Genomic DNA, 20,511 nt, shown 5'->3' with positions numbered 1-20,511 from the left:
TGGAGTGGCTTGCCATTTCCTTCTCTAGAGGATCTTTGCAACCCAGGGATTGAATCCATGTCTTCTGCATTGGCAGGTGGATTCATTACCACTGAGCCACTAGGAAAGCCCAGTTGAGATTTAGATGAATATTTTAACTGAAATCATCACTCCGTTCAGTTCAGTCGCTCAGTCGTGTCCAACTCTTTGTGACCCCATGAACCGCAGCATGCCAGGCCTCCCTGAACATCACCAACTCCCAGAGTCCACCCAAACCCATGTCCATCGAGTCAGTGATGCTATCCAACCATCTCATCCTCTGTCATCCCCTTCTCCTCCTGCCCTCAATTGTTCCCAGCATCAGGGCCTTTTCAAATGAGTCAGCTCTTCGCATCAGGTGGCCAAAGTATTGGAGTTTCAGCTTCAACATCAGTCCCTCCAATGAACACTCAGGACTGATCTCCTTTAGGATGGCCTGGTTGGATCTCCTTGTAGTCCAAGGGACTCTCACGAGTCTTCTCCAACACCACAGTTCAAAAGCATCAATTCTTGGGCGCTCAGCTTTCTTCACAGTCCAATTCTCACATCCATACATGACCACTGGAAAAACCATAGCCTTGACTAAATAGACCTCTGCTGGCAAAGTAATGTTTCTGCTTTTTAATATGCTGTCTAGGTTGGTTATAACTTTCCTTCCAAGGAGGAAGCGTCTTTTAATTTCATGGCTGCAATCACCATCTGCAGTGATTTTGGAGCCTACCTCTGAGTTTAAAAGTGAAAGACGCTCAGTTATGTCCAACTCCTTGCGTCTCCATGGACTATATAGTCCATGGAATTCTCCAGCCCAGAATATTGGTGTGGGTAGCCTTTCCCTTCTCCAGGGGATCTTCCCAACCCAGGGTTCGAACCCACGTCTCCCGCATTGCAGGCAGATATTTTACCAGCTGAACCACAAGGGAAGCCCCGAAATGCTGGAGTGAATAGCCTATCCCTTCTCCAGTGGATCTTCCTGACCCAGGAATCAAACCGGGGTCTCCTACATTGTAGGCAGATTCTTTACCAACTGAGTAATTCTAAAATGGACATGAAATAGAACCTTTTTCCCAGAAATGTCTACATATCTTGTATAGACAAAATTCTTCAAAGTACCTATGTTTAAAATAAATGGATCAAACCAGATTATTTTTAAAAACCCATCATGCTATTATAAATTACATATGACTTATCTGTATTGCATTTTCTTCATGGAATTTACCCATCTAAATAATGCAAAAGATAATAAGCTTATAGTTTCAGTTTTGACACTTTCAAAATATTTTAACATAAAATAAAAATTTTGTGGAAAAAAAGAATCAAAGCTGCAGTGTATTTCATATATGTGTATATATATATATATATATGCTTGCAAAATATTTTAGCAAAGATAATAGTCCTGAATACTTGCATAGTTGCCAAGCTCTGGTGTGGCTCAGAATTCAGTTTCATTTGCCATATAGAATGAGGATTCCAAACTAGGGCTTCATTGAAATCTAATTTAGAAATAACATAAAAATAAAAGTCTCTGCATATATAGATGAATACGCAGCATTTGGTGGTACTGTGGAAAATAAAAATATCCAAACAAAGTGATACAGAATTACTTTTAGAAAGCAGTTTTTGGTTAAGTCTGTGAACCTCTCTGGAACTCGTTAGTCTTATCTGCTTTCCTTGTTAATACTCCAATTTACTTGACAAAGATTTGAGGTAACTTGCAGTAAATACATGTAGTAAAAGACCAAAGCAGAAATAAAATATAAGCCAGGGAAAATATGTACTAAAATAGGAACTTAAGAGCAAGAATGAAAAAAAACTGACATTCGTGTCTAGTCTTTAAGATCCTACCGTGTGTGCTGTTGCTTCACTTGTGTCCAGCTCTTTGCGACCCTATGGATCATAGCCCGCCAGGCTCCTCTGTCCATGAGATTCTCCAGGCAAGAATACTGGAGTGGGTTGCTGTGTCCTCCTCCAGGGGATATTCCCAACCCAAGGATTGAACCTGTGTCTCTTCTGTCTCCTGCATGGGCAGGTGGGTTTTTTACCACTAGCACCACCTCAGTTCAGTTCAGTTCAGTCGCTCAGTCATGTCCGACTCTTTGCAACCCCATGAATCGCAGCACGCCAGGCCTCCCTGTCCATCACCAACTCCTGGAGTTCACTCAGACTCAGGTCCATCGAGTTGGTGATGCCATCCAGCCATCTCATCCTCTGTCATCCCCTAGCACCACCTGGAAAGCGCTAAAAGATGCTGTAAGTCACTACATTTGAGAAGGAAATTTGTTCTTAAGATTTTTGGTGGCAACATGAAAAGGCATTCTTTAAGAGGAGGAAATACACTAGTGTTCTGCGTGTTCCACTCTAAATGGTTCTGAAGGGCTCCATCTAGTGGCATACCAAGAGACAGAGTGGATAAACATCTCTAAAGTAAATAAGAATATAAATTCTGCTTAGTTAGTCCTTAGACATTGCTTCTCAAAGTTTACCTTAATCAGCAAAATGAAGTAGTGATATTTCAGGAAAGGGTGCTAGCCCAAGGGGAAAACAGCAAAATTTACTAATGGAAAGAAAAACATATGTAATTTGTCTTGGTGCCTAATGTATTATTCTCTCTTAAGAAATAATTCTCCTTTACTTGAAATTAAATTAGGTTTCACCAGACTAATATCAGTTCCTTAAAATTGCTAAGACTTCCTAAAAGCCAAATATGTGTGCTTGATCAATGTTTAAATCTAGATCTGATAGACAGAGTGCCTGATGAACTATGGATAGAGGTTCGTGACATTGTACAGGAGACAAGGATCAAGACCATCCCCAAGAAAAAGAAAAGCAAAATGGCTGTCTGAGGAGGGCTTACAAATAGCTGTGGAAAGAAGAGAAGCAAAAAGCAAAGGAGAAAAGGAAAGATATACCCATTTGAATGCAGAGTTTCAAAGAACAGCAAGGAGAGATAAGAAAGCCTTCCTCAGCAATCAATGGAAAGAAATAGAGGAAAACAATAGAATGGGAAAGACTAGAGATCTGTTCAAGAGAATTAGAGATACCAAGGGAACATTTCATGCAAAGGTGGGCTCAATAAAGGACAGAAATGGTATGGACCTGACAGAAGCAAAAGATATTAAAAAGAGGTGGCAAGAATACACAGAAGAACTATACAAAAAAGATCTTCACGACTCAGATAATCACGATGGTGTGATCACTCACCTAGAGCCAAACATCCTGGAATGTGAAGTCAAGTGGGCCTTAGGAAGCATCACTACGAACAAAGCTAGTGGAGGTGATGGATTCCAGTGGAGCTATTTCAAATCCTGAAAGATGATGCTGTGAAAGTGCTGCACTCAATATGTCAGCAAATTTGGAAAACTCAGCAGTGGCCACAGGACTGGAAAAGGTCAGTTTTCATTCCAATCCCAAAGAAAGGCAATGCCAAAGAATGCTCAAACTACCGCACAATTGCACTCATCTCACACGCTAGTAAAGTAATGCTCAAAATTCTCCAAGCCAGGCTTCAACAATACGTGAACTGTGAACTTCCAGATGTTCAAGCTGGTTTTAGAAAAGGAAGAGGAACCAGAGATCAACCTGCCAACATTCGCTGGATCATCGAAAAAGCAAGAGAGTTCCAGAAAAACATCTATTTCTGCTTTATTGACTATGCCAAAGCCTTTGACTGTGTGGATCACAATAAACTGTGGAAAATTCTGAAAGAGAAGGGAATACCAGACCGCCTGATCTGCCTCTTGAGAAACCTGTATGCAGGTCAGGAAGCAACCGTTAGAACTGGACATGGAACAACAGACTGGTTCCAAATAGGAAAAGGAGTATGTCAAGGCTGTATATTGTCACCCTCCTTATTTAACTTAGATGCAGAGTACATCATGAGAAACACTGGGCTGGATGAAGCACAAGCTGGAATCAAGATTACCGGGAGAAATATCAATAACCTCAGATATGCAGATGACACCACCCTTAAGGCAGAAAGTGAAGAAGAACTAAGAGCCTCTTGATGAAAGTGAAAGATGAGAGTGAAAAACTTGGCTTAAAGCTCAACATTCAGAAAGCTAAGATCATGGCATCCAGTCCCATCACTTCATGGCAAATAGATGTGGAAACAGTGTCAGACTTTATTTTTTTGGGCTGCAAAATCACTGCAGATGGTGATTGCAGCCATGAAATTAAAAGATGCTTACTCCTTGGAAGGAAAGTTATGACCAACCTAGACAGCACATTAAAAAGCAGAGAAATTACTTTGCCAACAAAGGTCTGTCTAGTCAAGGCTATGGTTTTTCCAGTAGTCATTTTGGTTGTAAGAGCTGGACTATAAAGAAAGCAGAGTGCTGAAGAATTGATGCTCTTGAACTGTGGTGTTGGAGAAGACTCTTGAGAGTCCCTTGGACTGCAAGGAGATCCAACCAGTCCATCCTAAAGGAAATCAGTCCTGGGTTTTCATTGGAAGGACTGATGTTAAAGCTGAAACTCCAATATTTTGGCCACCTGATTCAAAGAGCTGACTCTTTTGGAAAGACCCTGATGTTGGGAAAGATTGAAGGCAGGAGGAGAAGGGGAAGACAAAGGATGAGATGGTTAGTTGGCATCACTGACTCAATGGACATGAGTTGGGGTAAACTCTGGGAGTTGGTGATGTTCAGGGAAGCCTGGCATGCTGCAGTTCATGGGATCACAGAGTCAGACATGACTGAGTGATTGAACTGAACTGAATGTTTAAATATTTCTATATACATGGCAATCCATATTATCACTGCCTTTAAAATAACAGCTCAAATAATCTCATTTGGAGGGGTATCAAGACAATGGCACCCCACTCTAGTACTCCTGCCTGGAAAATTCCATGGACGGAGGAGCCTGGTAGGCTGCAGTCCATAGGGTCGCTAAGAGTCGGACACGACTGAGCGACTTCACTTTCACTTTTCACTTTCATGCATTGGAGAAGGAAATGGCAACCCACTCCAGTGTTCTTGCCTGGAGAACCACAGGGACGGGTGGGCTGCCGTCTCTGGGGTCGCACAGAGTCAGACACGACTGAAGCGACTTAGCAGCAGCAGCACCTAAATCTTCCAAACCAAATGCCACTTATTTATATAAAAGAAACTTCATCAAATGTGCAAAGTGATCATCCAGCAGTTCTGACAATCCATAATCTCTTCTTGCCTTTCAGGTATTCAACTTTGATGTACGTCAGCTGAACTGGTTAGAATACATTGAAAATTATGTTTTAGGAGTTAAGAAGTACTTATTGAAAGAGGATATGGCTGGGATCCCAGAAGCAAAGCAACACTTAAAAAGGTAAGTATAACATTTATTAAGTACTTAGCATGTGTAGCTCATTTTATACCAGGCATGAAATTTGAGCAGGAGAGCAGCTAATATTTTTCTAGCCTTTATACTATATATCCTAGTATACACTATTTAGACTTCACCATACTTCTATGAGGCAGGTAGTATTTTTGTTATCCCATTTCCATCAAAGAACTATTTAGGTTCAAAGGAGGGAAGTGGGCAAGCTGTACGTGGTAAGCAGAGGAGCCAGATTTGTATCTAAGTTTGCTTTTTCTACCATATCCTGTCATAATGTGCTATAAAGAATACCCAACAGGCAGGAAACCTGATGATGCTATTTAACATGGTCAAATCAATTAACTGTTCAATAGCTTTGACTGCCTGAAATTTTTTTTCAATAAAAAATTCTATGTTCCCTAAGGAACACAGAATTATAGCAGTCTTGCATAATTCTGGTAGAAGCAAAGGGTTTTTAATGAAGAGATGATATGGATGGGAAAAGTTGATTGCAAACAGACAGGAACCTTGAATTGAAAAGCAAGGTGAGACTTTAGAATTTACCCTCTAGTAAACGAGAATCAGTGATTTGTGATATACAGTAACATGATCAAAGTGTATTTAAGAAAGCTTATATTAGCCATGTTTATAAGACAGGTTAAAGCAGAGAGGTATGAGAAAGGGAAACTAGTCAGGGGAATATTGTAGAAATATGATTACTCAGAATGAACGTGGTGGAAATGAAAGCTATCAAAATCAAAAGGCTATCAGATACTGCCATATACCTGAGGACACTTAATTATTTGCTGGTCATAGCCAGGAAAAGATACATTTATGCTTTAGGTAACATAGTTGGGTATTTGATACTGTGTTGACGTTGGTTATATATGTCTGTTTCCAGGCTCCGAAATATTCACTACCTCTTTAATACTGCTCTCTTCCTCATCGCCTGGCGTCTTCTCATTGCAAGATCTCAGGTGGCTCGGAATGTGTGGTTCTTCATCGTGAGCTTCTGTTACAAATTCCTCTCCTACTTTAGGGCATCTAGCACACTTAATGTCTAAGAACATTTGGCAATCTCCCTTTGTCTGGAACCTCTCAGATACCTCTAAAACAGCAACTGTGGTTCTCAAGATTAGGTAACAAATATGCCCATCATTACCTGTCAAATGTGCTGTCATGTATTCATCCTTATTTCTAAACTATAAATTTTCATTTCATTTCAGTGAGAGAACAGAAGTCATATCCTAACGAATTATCATACAAATTTTAGGAAAAAAATTGTTTCCAGATTGTTTCTTTAACACTATTCTGTGCTCTTGAATATAAAACACCAAAGGACACCCATCTTCCCTTATTTAGCTTTGTTCTCCTTGAGAGGACTAATGTGCTCAATAAACATGGAAGGACACATGACAGAAGTTGAGACACGCTCAAGAAAGGCAGTTGTCACTGGAACCATTTAGTATAGTGTACTTAGTATAAAGGCTGAAAATCAAGATAAGCAGACAAAGGTCTCAACATCATCATAAATGCTGTAAGAGAAACAGTTCTCCGTGGAGGTTTCTGCTTTCTTTTTGTGCTATACTATGTAGTCCTGGTCAAGGGCTGGGAAATTAGAAAAGTGGGTTCACATCTAACATTTTCCTTCACTATACCCACATCTGAAACCTGAAGAGAACCAAGAGGTGTAAATAATGTATATAGAGTGAGGGCTCAAGCATATTTTCATTATGGGTGATTATTATGCTTTTAAGTAAAAATTGGTTCTTGTAATTTGAATTTGACAACTATTATTCTAAATCTTTTGAATCATAAATTTTCCTGATTACCTCCTCTTAGGAGTTTTCCTCTTGTTCATTAAACTGGCCAAATCCCTTATATTTAAGCTTATATTGCCCAGGCCTTCGATTAGAGTGACTAATGTTAGAGGAAGGCCCTAGGCTAAAATCACGTAAAAACCCATTTTCCTGATATTTGCCACTGAGAAAAGCAAAATTGCAAATAAAAATGTAAATGCTAGTCATATTTTCTGTGGGGAAGTTCACTCTTTCACCAGGACTTTAGTATCTTGATCACTCCAGTTGCAGAATGTTACCTGTACAATGTGCAGCCGAAAAGGACAGACTTCATTAGTGACTGGAAGTTCAGAGAACAGGTGTTGTTTTAAACATATTTTATGTATAATGCAAATGAATTAGTAAAAATCTGTTCTCAGATTCCCATATTAATAATATAACTGTTATCCCAACTTTCCTCATATTTGAGAGACGAGTGCATTTTAGATTGCAGCACTTCATGTTAAAAACGTGGGATATGATTCAAATAACAGTACCTGGGGCCTAAGTAACTAAAAATAATCATAACTACTAGAAAATTATATGAGCATAAAACATTCAATGTTAGTTATACATATGGCTCACTTCCTGGGATAATTGGTTAATACTCAGAAAGGCACATTCATGTGGTAGAAGTGTACTAGAGCTGTGAGGGCAACTTCTAGCCCAGTATTAGTTGAAATTTTTCTGAACCCCATAAAGCACATTTGGGGTCGGGGCAGGGAGACTCTTCTGGGCAATGTCTTTCTCAATCTCATCTAAGTTATGTGAACTACTTTCCAGGGCAGAAAACCCAGCTCTGAAAGAAAGCAGCTGGTTATCTTCAGTTTGAGATTTCTGTGATTATGTTTAAGATAAAAACTATAGATGATAAAAAGGAAATTAAGATATAATTCAATGAAATTGGACAACACATAATAGTTCTAAGAATTTACTATCTTTTGGTTATTTTATGTTTCACCAACTCAATAAATTCCACTGATCATTCAGTTTTGACTTGATTAAATGAAAATTTGAATTAAAGACTGATTTCCTCTTCTAGTATTGTATCTTTAACTGCTGACTACTGCAGTAGATCTTCTCCCTCATCCTTAGGAAAATAAAAAGAAACTACCAGATGAATATGAATTAACACATTCCCATAATGCTTTTTCAGACACCATTAATAGCGTACAGAGCAGGATGAGCACAGCCTTTACAGGTAGCCATTGCTGTGCCTCATTACGCTGCACCGTTACTAGGCAACAGGTCTTGCTCAGTCATTGTCAGTGCCTCAGTGGGCCCCACCCACAAGCAGCAATCTGTCAATGAACAACCGTTAGTTGTCCTGCTCAGTTATTGGTCAGTGCCACAGTGGGCACGCCCCACAAGTAACTGTCAATGAGGGACAACTGGGGAAGTGACTCAGCCAAGGGTCAGTGGTGTGGTGGTCATCAGGTGGAAAGGCAGATTCAGGCCTTCTCCTGGAGGCCCTCCAGCTCATCCAGCCTTGGGCCAGCTAGTGAACTGAAGGACCCAGGGAACAGACGGAACTATGTCCTGCAGGGCTCCAGAGCGCTCACTAAGGCCCTCCACTAGTCTTGGCCCAGACCTTGAGGAGCAGTGAACCTCCCCCCCATCCCTGTCTCTGCTACTAAATAGCACAGCCATCTGCCTTGGTTGCAGTCTGTGAGACCTGATCTCCCCTCTTTTTGGGCAACCTGAGGAGACTGAGGGCAAAGTGGGTTGGGTGCATGGCAGAGATGACAGCTTGGCAGGGTTTGGGGACCTGGACCTAAGGGAGCTGCCAACTGAGATCTGCCTCCTCTTAGCCAGGACCAGGACCTTGGAGGATGCAAGTTGTGCCTTGGGACCTTGCCCTTTCTTAACAGGACAGAGAATAACATTGGTTTGGTAGAGATTTACAGGAACATTGTTCCCTGATCACGACCTGACCTCAGGAACAAAGGATCTGATGCCAAGAAGTTTGCAACAACTAACCACGCCCTTCCCTCACCTTTTGCTTTTAAAGGGGCTTGTTGAAAGCTTTCACTAACTGGGTTTCTTAAGGCATCAGCCACCCATTTCCTTGTATGAATCTGTAATAAACCTTTCTCTGTTCCAAACTCTATGATGTTTTAGTATTGACAGACCTCACCTGTGCATCAGGCACATGGACTTGCAATTTGTAACACATGCTGAAGAATGTTCTACCTGTGGTATTAGAGAAATGACACAAACTTCTCTTGTGATGATTAAGCTGTAAAAGTAGGTATCTGCATGAAAGAAAACCCCTAGCTACTTTATATATCAAGACCAGTAACAATTATTTGAGTGCCTAATATATACAATCCAATAAGAACTTTCTACTTTTGATGGAGAAGGGGACAGTAAGTACAAAGAAAAGGTTACTTTTTAAAAGCTTTGGTAATCCCTATATTCTGCACCCACAAGATATTACAGTAACAAACATTACAGAACTGAAAACAGTCAACACATGAGGCAGTTAATTCTAGAAAAAGTTGAGGCAGAAGGGCACACAAATCAGAAAAACATTTCTCACAAATTTATACTAACCTAACATCTCCAGCTAGTATAAAATTTAACTCATTTAAATTTTTAGCTCATTTAAATAACTGACTTAGAATCTCAAGGTAAAATTGACTTGAGAAGGGACTAATAGTAAGTAGTGTATCTCATAGTGAACATTAACAATTAGGTCAGCCTAAAGTTTCTTGTAAAGAGATCAAACTAGTCAATCCTAAGGGAAAACAGTCCTGAATGTTCACTGGAAGGACTGATACTAAAGCTGAAGTTCCAATACTTTGGCTACCTGATGCGAAGAACTGACTCCTTAGAAAAGACTGATGCTGGGGAAGATTGAAAACAGAAGAGGACGACAGAGGATGAGATGGTTGGATGACATCACTGACTCGATGGATACCAGTCTGAGCAAGTTCAGGGAGTTGGTGATGGACAGGGAAGCCTGGTGTGCTGCAGTCATGGGGTTGCAAAGAGTGGGACACAACTGAGTGAATAAACTGAACATTTCTAAAAATATCAATGTTTCAAAGTTCCAAGAATCACATGCAAATTTCCGTGTAACTTTTCCCCTGTACATTTTCTATGCAAATCTAAAAAATTATGTTTTGGGAACCATATACATATATGAAAAAATGCTCACTACCTAGATTACCTTTTAAAAATATAACAAATTGCCAGAATTGCTGATTTTAAGATATAACTGACTTGAGAGACAGGAATGCCCTGTGAGGTGCAGATACAAATACGACAACAGATACTTAACTGAAATTGAGTGTTAACAGCTAGAAGAGCTCTCTGATATAAAATAGATTAATATTTTAGGTGTATCCCTACTTTATTTGAAATATCAGTTCCAAGCCAGAATCGTAAATGGGTTGGAAAGATGTGGAGTTGGGTCAATTTCACCAATTCTAGAAAAATATCTTAAAGAAATCAAAGGTAAGTATAATACAAGAAATCACCCAATTAATTTGTATAGTTGCTTGAAAGCAGAAGAGAATTTACAAAATATTTACTACATAATTATATGCTGTGTTGTTGAAGGTCTGCTTTAGTATGTAGTATGTATCTTACATCAATGTATACCTTTTGCCACACCTCCTCATTCTGGGCTTTACATTAAAATTATTACACAAATAGCATAAATGAATTTGGAAGAATTGTTAATGTCTTTTGATAAATACAACTTGCAGTCGCTGAAACAAAACCATTAAATGGTTTGCTGATTATAATCTGTTTGGGGCCTCCCTGGTGGCTCAGATGGTAAAGCGTCCACCCGCAATGAGGGAAACCCAGTTTCGATCCCTGGGTTGTGAAGATCCTCTAGAGAAGGAAATGGCAACCCACTCCAGTATTCTTGCCTGGAGAATCCCATGGACAGAGGACCCTGATAGGCTACAGTCCATGCGGTCGCAAAGAGTCAGACACATTGGAGTCAAATCTTTTCCTCACTCACTCGTAACACGAAAAATATAGAATAAATGGCATATGATACAATAATTTAGCTCCATCTGAAGCAAAAGGAAAGATACTGAATGATAAAGATTGCTGTAGTTTTTCTAGGAGGAAAAAGAAGCTTAAATATGAGGAACTAAGGCTTATTTGGGGGTACATGATCGTAAAAGGACAAAAAATTATTGTACAATTTATTTTATTGAGTCCCATCTTTAGAATTGAGACACTGAATGAGTCTTTTGTCTTTCTTTCTGTTAAAACAATTTTAAAAACTACAAGAAAAAAAAAATCCAAGGCATTTTGTTTCCTACTCTTAAAATAATGCTGATTTAATCACTAAAATATTCCAAAAGGGGTGGGAGGAATTACAATAAATAAATAGTACTTGGATATTACTCCAGGCTTCATACCATAAGGTAGTGAACACGTAGTGATCTATTTGGATAGTGCTGACAAAGGGTGACTCATTTTGGCTTAAAGGTTTGCTAGACCTCCAAACAGACAGGGAAGAGCTTAAGTACTAATTTAAAGCCTGATGAGATTTTAAAGATCCTAAGGCTCAGGTTAAGTAATTTAAAAAATACACACATCTCAAACTTAAGTTTAAAGGTTTTAAATTGTGAAACAAAGGAGCTGCATGTACATTTAATTTTTGGTACCTGAATTACTAACCTAAGACATCAAAAGACAATGTACAACATGTGTCTTTATACCATTAAAAAAATTAGATCTTAGTCATTCCTTTATGAATTCCAAAGCTTGTATTAAAGATTATAAACTCTGTCGTTAGTAAAGTTTTATTACAAAAATTCAGTGCTTTATATCATAAAATGTATATGAGAAAAGCATAATATTAATCATCTAAGTCAAGAATTAGAAATGTGTAATTCTGAGTTAAGCTTTTCCCAAGAGGTAGTCTGAAGTGTACAAATACTGCAGCAGAGAATTATTCATCTTTTTCATTTAAACATTTCATCTCTTTTTATAGGCTGTATGTATGCAAACACAGATGAAAAAGAAAACTCATTTCACATAATTCCAGATCTCAATATTAAAATATTTAGGATGGAATATATACACATAGATACTATGAATGCCCTAATAAAATAAAAAATTGAGTAATAAACTCAGGTATCCCCTACTAGAGGCATAGATAGATAGGCCAGTACAGTGTTCTCTGCCACGGAAAAGAAACACTTGGTGAGGTCAAAAACTGCTACTAAATCCTAATACACAAGTGTACGGCATCACCCATCATACAAAGGGCTGGTCAGAATCTTAATACTTTGATCGCCCAAAATCTGACCCTGACTATTCGAGGGATTTCAGGTGAAAACCTTTCATAACTTTTAAAATGGAAATCAATGGCAAAGTAGTATTTTGCTTCAATGAAATTCCTTTTATACTCAGTTTTAATGGGACAGATTAATACCATTACAATTTTAATATGGTATTTGGAAAACAAAACGGTAACAATTAAAAATCATATATAAGTACCAAAATAATTTTTAAAATCCTTCTTAAAGATACTCAACTTTTATAATCCTAATTGAAAGAAAATAATTCTAAATCAATAGTTCTTCCTATTAAAATAACCCTGAAACTTAACTGAATTTTCTGACAAGCAGATTCACAGAACCAACATTCAGTCTAAAATAGCTAAAATTCTAATTAAAAATTCCTTTTCCCAGTCTACCTTCACTGGAAATAACATCTGAAGAAATCAGAAGTTTCTAAATAATGAGAAGGCCATTCATTATTTGGAATTTTCTGAATTTGAAAATCTTTCAAAGCATAAACTTGTCACATATTAGTTAACTTAATGGCTCTTAATCATATTAACTGTGTATTTTAAACAATGATGCTTATTATTTTCAAAATAGCATTCTTATATAAGCTTTACTATAAAGTAGTTTTATCAGTATTTCTTCTTCTTTCCATTATCTGCCCCAACTGCTTTCAACAGGACATTTTTCTCTTTTACCTTTTAACAGAAAGGAATTTGAAAAACTCTCACTTGTGGTGTCCTATTCTCTAAAAACCATTTAAAATCTTGTCTTTTAGTCTTGGTCTTGTTACTTACCTGGAATTTTTGTTTCCCCATTTCCCTAAAAGACTTAAACCATGAGGAACTGGTTGATGATTCTTCTACTGTCATTATAAAGCATTACAAAAGGAAAAATGATGTTGGCACATATATTCCAAATTTAGGTTTTAACAGCACCTGAGTGATATACCCCTCTTTTTTAAATCTTTTATATCACCTAGAAATTTAAAATTAATCCTAAAATAGTTAAGAAATCTAGACCAACACAATCTAATACAGAATCAATCACATTCAGGACACTGAATGCAGATAGTTCTTTCATAATACAGTTTTACAGTTTAAATGTTTAATATGATCAACATTTAATCATATTAATGTTTAATATGACAGTTTAATATGATAATCTCTCAGATCTGACATTGTCTTACTTAAATATTTGCCTCATACTTCTATTTTTAAGTTACCCTGTTGCCCACTACCACAACACATAAAAAATGCTACTTTTCCTCTTAATATTTTACAAACTGATAATTTCCATCATTAGCAGTGGATCTTTTTATTACTCATCCCCTGTTCCCAAACTATAACAAGAATAAGGATGATATTAGGAAACTTAGCATCTTTTTTTAACAATGTGCTTTCTTATCCCTGCATACGTGCCCACTATACAATTTGTGAATGATACCTCTGTTACATATTACAGCATCTACCTCTGTTACATATTACAGCATCTGCCCTTCTAAGTATTTACCTTAGTCTTTCATGACTTTGCCTTGAACAATCAGAAATGTCAATAGCCAGAGTTTAAAGAAAAGCAGTTACCACCCTAAGACCCAAAATTGGATAAATGGTCTTGTCATTATGGCTTAACAGTAATATGGCTATAACATAGGGACCCCGCCTTTTCCTTTATTAACAATGTGACCTGACCACACTTTTTAAAGTCTAGACTAGTTTTCCATATGTTTTACATATTTTATTCTGACATCATATCTTTAAAAAAACAAAGAGATGAAAATATTTGCACTTATCAATGCCATTTTCTTTAGATGTGATTTGACTTCTTCCTTCAGGCTCTTTGTCATCAAGAAGCAAGGTCTGCTTTCAGTACTGCCCATCTCCTCTGAAAATATCAGAAGGGGTCATGTTCAAAGCAATACTCAGCTGGGCGTATTCACTGATTAGATTAGCTGCATAATTTCTTCTAGAACATTTGTAACAGACACGAAACATATAGGATTTCAGTTTGGGTTTCTTTTTTTTTCTCCCTAGGTGTGATTTCTGCTTCTCATTCATATTTTCTTTTCTTTGAATATATTGCACAATATTTTATTATTAAAAAAGGTTTTATGTCTCAGGCAAAAAGTTCTTCTCCTTTACTTGGGAGGTGTTAATGTGTATTATTTTCTAAAAGAGGTACATGGTTGTCCGTGTGGCCATCTTCAAAGGGAACCTAGAGAGGAACAAAAAGACCAAAGTATGAGTTTTATTTCTTACACTATTTCCTCTAAACATAATGCTTCATTTTGGGCAATTTCTTTCAGGCACCAAGAACTAATATTTATATTTAACAATGATACTATGACCTGGGATGGAAATCACTGTATCACTTACAGAATTGACAGGTTTGTAGGCTCCAAGTCTGAAACGACAGTAAATTATTTCAACTATAAATTTGCCAATTCCATGTAGCATGCCTGTAACAACAAAATGTTTGTTTTTAATTAAATTATGCTTTTAATGAAATTTCTTCCTATATTATTTATTTCCTAAATTTGTAAGAATATAAAACTCAACTAATTACAATGGACTAGGTTAAGGAAGGTTAACAGTTTGCTTTATTGACATCCACAGTTAAAAATATCAAGACAATTGGATTTTAAAATAAATGAACTTCTTTTCAAAATCAGAAGGCCACATAATTCATGACCTTGACAAAGCAATCTTTTCAAAGGTGCTTAATGTATCTTATACCACCACAAATTTAAATGACTCTGTTGTAAATAAAGCAGTAACCACAAAAGCTATTTATTCATTTAAAAAATATACTTCAAACTATAAACTCCATGTAATATTAAACAGAAGTTAGCATAAAAAAGGAACTATTTAGGTTGGTACAAAAGTAACTGCAGTTTCAGACTGAATTTTAAATCATTAGAACCAGGCTCAAACACATCTTTTTTTAATTAAAATAGGAACTATTACAATCAACACATTGTTGCCAATGAGAAATAAGTTTGCTTATTCCTATAGCATAAAAATCCATGTTTTGGGATTCAATGAAGTCTTGGAAAGTATCTTCTGCCTCCTGCTGGTTTTGGAAGCATTTTCCCTGCAAGAAGTGGTCAAGATGCTTGAAGAAGTGGTAGTCAGTTGGTGAAAAGTCAGGTGAATACAGCAAATGAGCAAAACTTCATAGCCTGATTCGTTCAACTTTTGAAACGTTGGTTGTGCAACCTGCAGCTGGGCACTGTTGTAGAGAAGAACTGGGCCCTTTTTGTTGACCAGTGTCAGCTGGAGGTGCTGCAGCTTTCAGTGCTTCTCACTGATTTCCTGAGCATACCCCTCAGATGTAATGATTTCGCCTACAGAGGATTAGATGGGTGGCAGACCACCAAACAGTGACCATGACCCCTTTTCTGGTGCAAATTCAGCTTTGGGAAGTGCTCTGGAGCTTCTGAGTTGGTCATCTCTGGATGTCATATACAGCCCACTTTTTGTTGCACATCACAATCCGATTGAGAAATGGCTTGTTGCACAGACAAAGAGAAGACACTTCAAAATGAATTTTTTTATTTTCAGTCAGCTCATAGGCAGCCACTTAAATCAAGCTTTTTCACCTTTCCAAATTGCTTCAAATGCCAAATGACCATAGAATGGTTGACATTGAGTTCCACTACAACTTCTGTAGTTCTAAGAGGATCAGCTTCAATGATGGCTTTCAATTGAAGCTGTCAATTTCCAATGGCCTGCCACTACACTCCTCATCTTCAAGGCTCTCGTCTCCTTTGCAAAACTTACTGAAGCATCACTGCACTGTATATTCATTAGTAGTTTCTGGGCCAAGTGCACTGTTGCAAGTTGTCAGACTGGCTGCTTTACAACCCATTTTGAACTCAAATAAGAAAATCACTTAAATTTGCTTTTTGTCTAACATCATTTCCATGGTCTAAAATAAATATAAAATAAACAGTAAGTAATAAGTCATTAGCCAAAAACATAAAGTGAGAAATGAACATTAAAATGATGTATACATAAGCACATTTATTCTAATATCAAATGGTAAATTTCAACAATGTAAAAACCACAGCTACTTTTGCACCAACCTAATATTTCCTTTATCCTTTCTATTTTATTTTTCTTTCTATATTTAACACTCAAATTTTCACAATTACAATTCTGCAAAAGGAAATGGCTACCCACTCCAGTATTTCTGCCTGGAGAATTCCATGGACAGAGGAGCCTGACAGGCTCCAGTCCATGGGGTCTCAAAGAGTCAGACATGACTAAATGACTAACACTTTAACTTTCACAATATAGCACTTCTTTTTTCTTTCAGATTACCTTTAAGAAAATCCCATAACCTTAAAGCAAAATGATCAGAACTCATAAAATATTATTAACTAAAAAGCTGGCTGCACATATTTCATAGTACAATGTATCATAAAATATAATTTTGTATTCTATACTGTTAAAAATACCTTAATTGAAAAAGAAAATTTATGTTCAAACTATCTACTGCTTCCAGGCATTTTCTCATCTAATCCTACAACACACTTGCAAGTTAGATATTATTATTCCCATTTTTTATAGAGAGAAAATTTTAGAAAATGTAGGTGACTGACACAGGGCTATCACCATGTAAACGACACAACCTGGGTTCAATTCTAGGCTCTCTCTAGCACACTGTGTGTGTAGTCCCTTCAGTTGTGTCTGACTCTTTGCAACCCTATGGGCTATAGCCCACCATGCTCCTCTCTTCATGGGAGTCTCCAGGCAAGAATAATAGAATAAGTTTCCATTTCCTCCTTGAGGTGATCTTCCTGACCCAGGGAACGTACCCACATCTCTCTCATCTCCTGCCTTGGCAGGCAGGTTCTTCACCTCTAGTGCCACCTGGGAAGCCCAACCACACTAAATAATCTCCCTTAAGTCACTGAATACAGTGAACTTAAGTGTAACACTTAATCAATACAATCTGTGACATCTGAAATTAAATCTTAAAGAAAAAGTTCTTTAAATATCGAAACATGAAAATGTATATATATACAATATATACAAAATATATTTCTTGCCCCTTTTGAGTAAAAGTATCTTGACTGAGTGTGAGCTATACTTTTAGAAATTAGACAAAAAAAAAAAAAAAACAAAACAGGAATGAATCTTAACCTGTTGTTGAAAAGATTCCTCCAACAATACCACAAAGTCTTACAAAAAACTGCCAGAAAGGCATATGCTCTTCGGTAACTGTCACCATAAGAGAGCTGAGATCATATTTCATAAAAATCCCAGAGACTCCATGGCTGCCTGCAGCATGGTTAATAACACGTTCCTAAAGGAAGGCAAAAGGAAGGGGAAAGAGAGAAGGAAGACACAACAGGATTCACGTCATTAGGCTACTTGCATACAGTCAACAAGAAGCCCTCCAGCCCTCCTGAACAAGAACGACATCCAAATCTCTTCATGAATTGTCCTGCTAGATCAAGTTCTCTATTATGTATTCTTTGTATGACTGGCTTTTGAAGCAATCAAAAGAACTGAATCATTCTTTCCCATTTTCTCAAAAAAATCACTTTACGTACAAGGTTTCTATTAACCCAAGACTTTACAACTATATGGCACATTCTTCACTGGCCAAATCATTGAAAATCAGCACACTGCCCAAGAAGTTCATTTGGGTTTTTCTGTAGCATCATAAGGAAAAACCCAAATGAACTTTTTAGCCAACCCAATACATTCCTATTTTAACATACTTTTTTGTAATATTTCTTTGCTAAGATTTTACAAAATAATTATACTTCCTTGTCATTTGAAAAAATTTAAAAACAATTTCACTTTCTGTTGTTCATTTTAAACTATATGAGATATAGCACAGGAAGAAAGAATGCATTAATTTGAAAGACTGACTACTGGTTCAGTTTTTATATGAAATTTTTTTCTTGAAAGGAGTGTAACTAAATTTACAAACCTACCATAGTGTGCACACTAAGTGAGAAAATAATGTTTTGTTTCATGCTGTTTATACTTCAAAAATCAAGCTTGCAAACTTCTAATACATCTCTATCATAGCATTCCAAGGGACTCTCAAGAGTCTTCTCCAACACCACAGTTCAAAAGCAGTCAATCCTAAAGGAAGTCAATACTGAATATTCATTGGAAGGACTGATGCTGAAGCTGAAGCTCCAATACTTTGGCCACCTGATGCAAAGAGCTGACTCATCAAAAAAGACCCTAATGCTGTGAAAGATTGAACGCAGAATGGGACGACAGAGGACCATATCAATGGACATGAGTTTGAACAGGCTCCAGGAGACAGTGAAGGACAGGGAGGCCTGGCATGCTGCAGACCATGGGGTGGCAGAGAGTCAGACACGACTGAGTAACTGAACAACAGCATCATAGCATGAAACAACTATGATACCCAGTGCTTTGTTACGACTTTTGTGTCAAGCCTTACCTGTTTCTACTACGTTGTAACTAAACTACAAGCTTCAAGAAGACAAATAAGAAGGAAAATTATAGCAACTCATGTGGGTACTACAAAATCTCTTTGCCTGTTAGCACAACAGAACTATTGTTATAAGCTTATTCCTTACAAGCTTCCTTATAAGCCATTGATCAAGTTTCCAATATAAAATGACTTCATCTTAAGAGTTCTGATAAGTTAAATATAATGCCAAAATAATAAATATACTGTCGCCATCTATATGAGATGATGTCGTTTCAGGGATCATGGTGTCTACATAACAAAAGACTCGTAACGGTTCACTTTTGGTCCAGGACCAATGAAGGTCAGTGCTGACCTTATCATCCATCCATTCTGCCAACTTCAGTTACTTTTTCTGACAGTGAAACACAACTATTGTAGTTACCCTATCAGTACAAACACACCCCACAAAGGCCAAATGCTCTGGGATTCTGTTTTTCTTTTTGATTTACTTATATCCTGGAGATAATTTCATATCAGTAAATAGGTATCTTTTTCTCTCTCTCTTTTTAAAGTTGCATGTTCCCCCATGTATGGATGTATCATGTGGGTTGTTTCCAGTCTCTGCAATTACAAATAACACAACTAACAGCCTCATACACACATCACTTCTGTTCTCTTAATCTTTGGATTCAATTTATAGAAGTAGGATTGCTATGTCAAAGGATAAATGCATACATCATTTTTCAGATATTGCTTAACTCCCTTCCAAGCTATTATGCCACTTTACACTTTCTTAGCAATGTATATCACTCATTTTCCCCAAAGCCTTGTCACTGTGTAGACTGCCTGACTTTCCAGTGTTGCCAACCTTAGCAAGAAATGGTATCTCCCCAGCCATACAGAAAAGCAAACACAATATATACTTATAGACACTTTAGCTAGTTTCTCTCTCTCTCTGTGTACACACACACACAGTTATATATGTATACTTGGTTTTTCCCTTCTGAACCATTTGAAAAGTTATAAACACATGATACTACATCCATAAAAACTTTAGTACTTAGATTCCTAAGAATAAAGAAAATTCTATAGTTATTGAGCTCATAATCAACGTAAGTCATAAGATTATCAAAGGAAAATCTCATATGGAGGAAAGCAAATTTTTAAAAGCACTTAAATTTTGGAATTTTTCTGGACACTAGTATTTGAATATTCACCATATTTGAACACAATAAGTAAATATAACTTATAAAAATAAACAAAAGAAGAAAAAAGAGAAGAAAAGAAAGAAAATATGGTCCCAGAGTAGATGAGCAATCTGTTAAACTGTCCAATTCTAAAACTCTGCTCCTCACTGTCAATATTTATTTATAGAGCTACTCTACCCTAAGGTTACAGAACCTTTTTCCTCTCAATTATTAATAGATGAATACAAAGCCCTAACTTAAGAAGGAAAACCCTCTAAACCTGCCGTGTGAGTCACAATAACCATGCATGCCCCAGGGTAGGTGCATTAATTAAAAAATAATGGTGAAATTAGAAAATCTGTTGGCAGATAAAAACCTGCTTATACCAATACATAGGAAAACATCAAAAATTAAGATATTAAGAGAAAAATAATTAATATCATCATAGTTTTAACAGTTTATTGACAGAAAACATTCTAGATTTTTAAAATCTACTTCTTTTCT

At 37.1% G+C, this 20,511-nt stretch overlaps 2 protein-coding genes across 5 annotated transcripts in view; one reads left to right on the top strand and one right to left on the bottom strand.

Annotated features, from left to right (window-relative positions):
• The window catches only part of FAR2 (fatty acyl-CoA reductase 2), a 177,433-nt gene extending 168,180 nt beyond the window's left edge, over positions 1-9,253 (top strand). For all 4 annotated transcript variants that reach the window (XM_061417508.1, XM_061417509.1, XM_061417506.1 and 1 more), the window contains 2 exons: positions 5,189-5,316; positions 6,209-9,253. In XM_061417508.1, the coding sequence (XP_061273492.1) occupies positions 5,189-5,316; positions 6,209-6,371 (291 nt within the window). In that variant the 3' untranslated portion in view covers positions 6,372-9,253. The remainder of the gene's footprint in view (positions 1-5,188; positions 5,317-6,208) is intronic.
• Positions 9,254-11,906: 2,653 nt separating this feature from the next.
• ERGIC2 (ERGIC and golgi 2) overlaps positions 11,907-20,511 on the bottom strand; it is a 45,592-nt gene continuing 36,987 nt past the window's right edge. The window contains exons 12-14 of the mRNA XM_061417510.1: positions 17,560-17,722; positions 14,785-14,867; positions 11,907-14,623 (exon numbers count right to left, since the gene is read on the bottom strand). Coding sequence (XP_061273494.1) covers positions 14,561-14,623; positions 14,785-14,867; positions 17,560-17,722 — 309 coding nt within the window. The 3' untranslated portion in view covers positions 11,907-14,560. The remainder of the gene's footprint in view (positions 14,624-14,784; positions 14,868-17,559; positions 17,723-20,511) is intronic.

The sequence above is a fragment of the Bos javanicus genome, chromosome 5, assembly GCF_032452875.1.
Source record: "Bos javanicus breed banteng chromosome 5, ARS-OSU_banteng_1.0, whole genome shotgun sequence".
In the NCBI taxonomy this organism is placed as follows: Eukaryota; Metazoa; Chordata; class Mammalia; order Artiodactyla; family Bovidae; genus Bos; species Bos javanicus.
The sequence above is the reverse complement of the archived record's forward strand: the minus strand, read 5'-3'. Positions and strand labels throughout refer to the sequence as shown.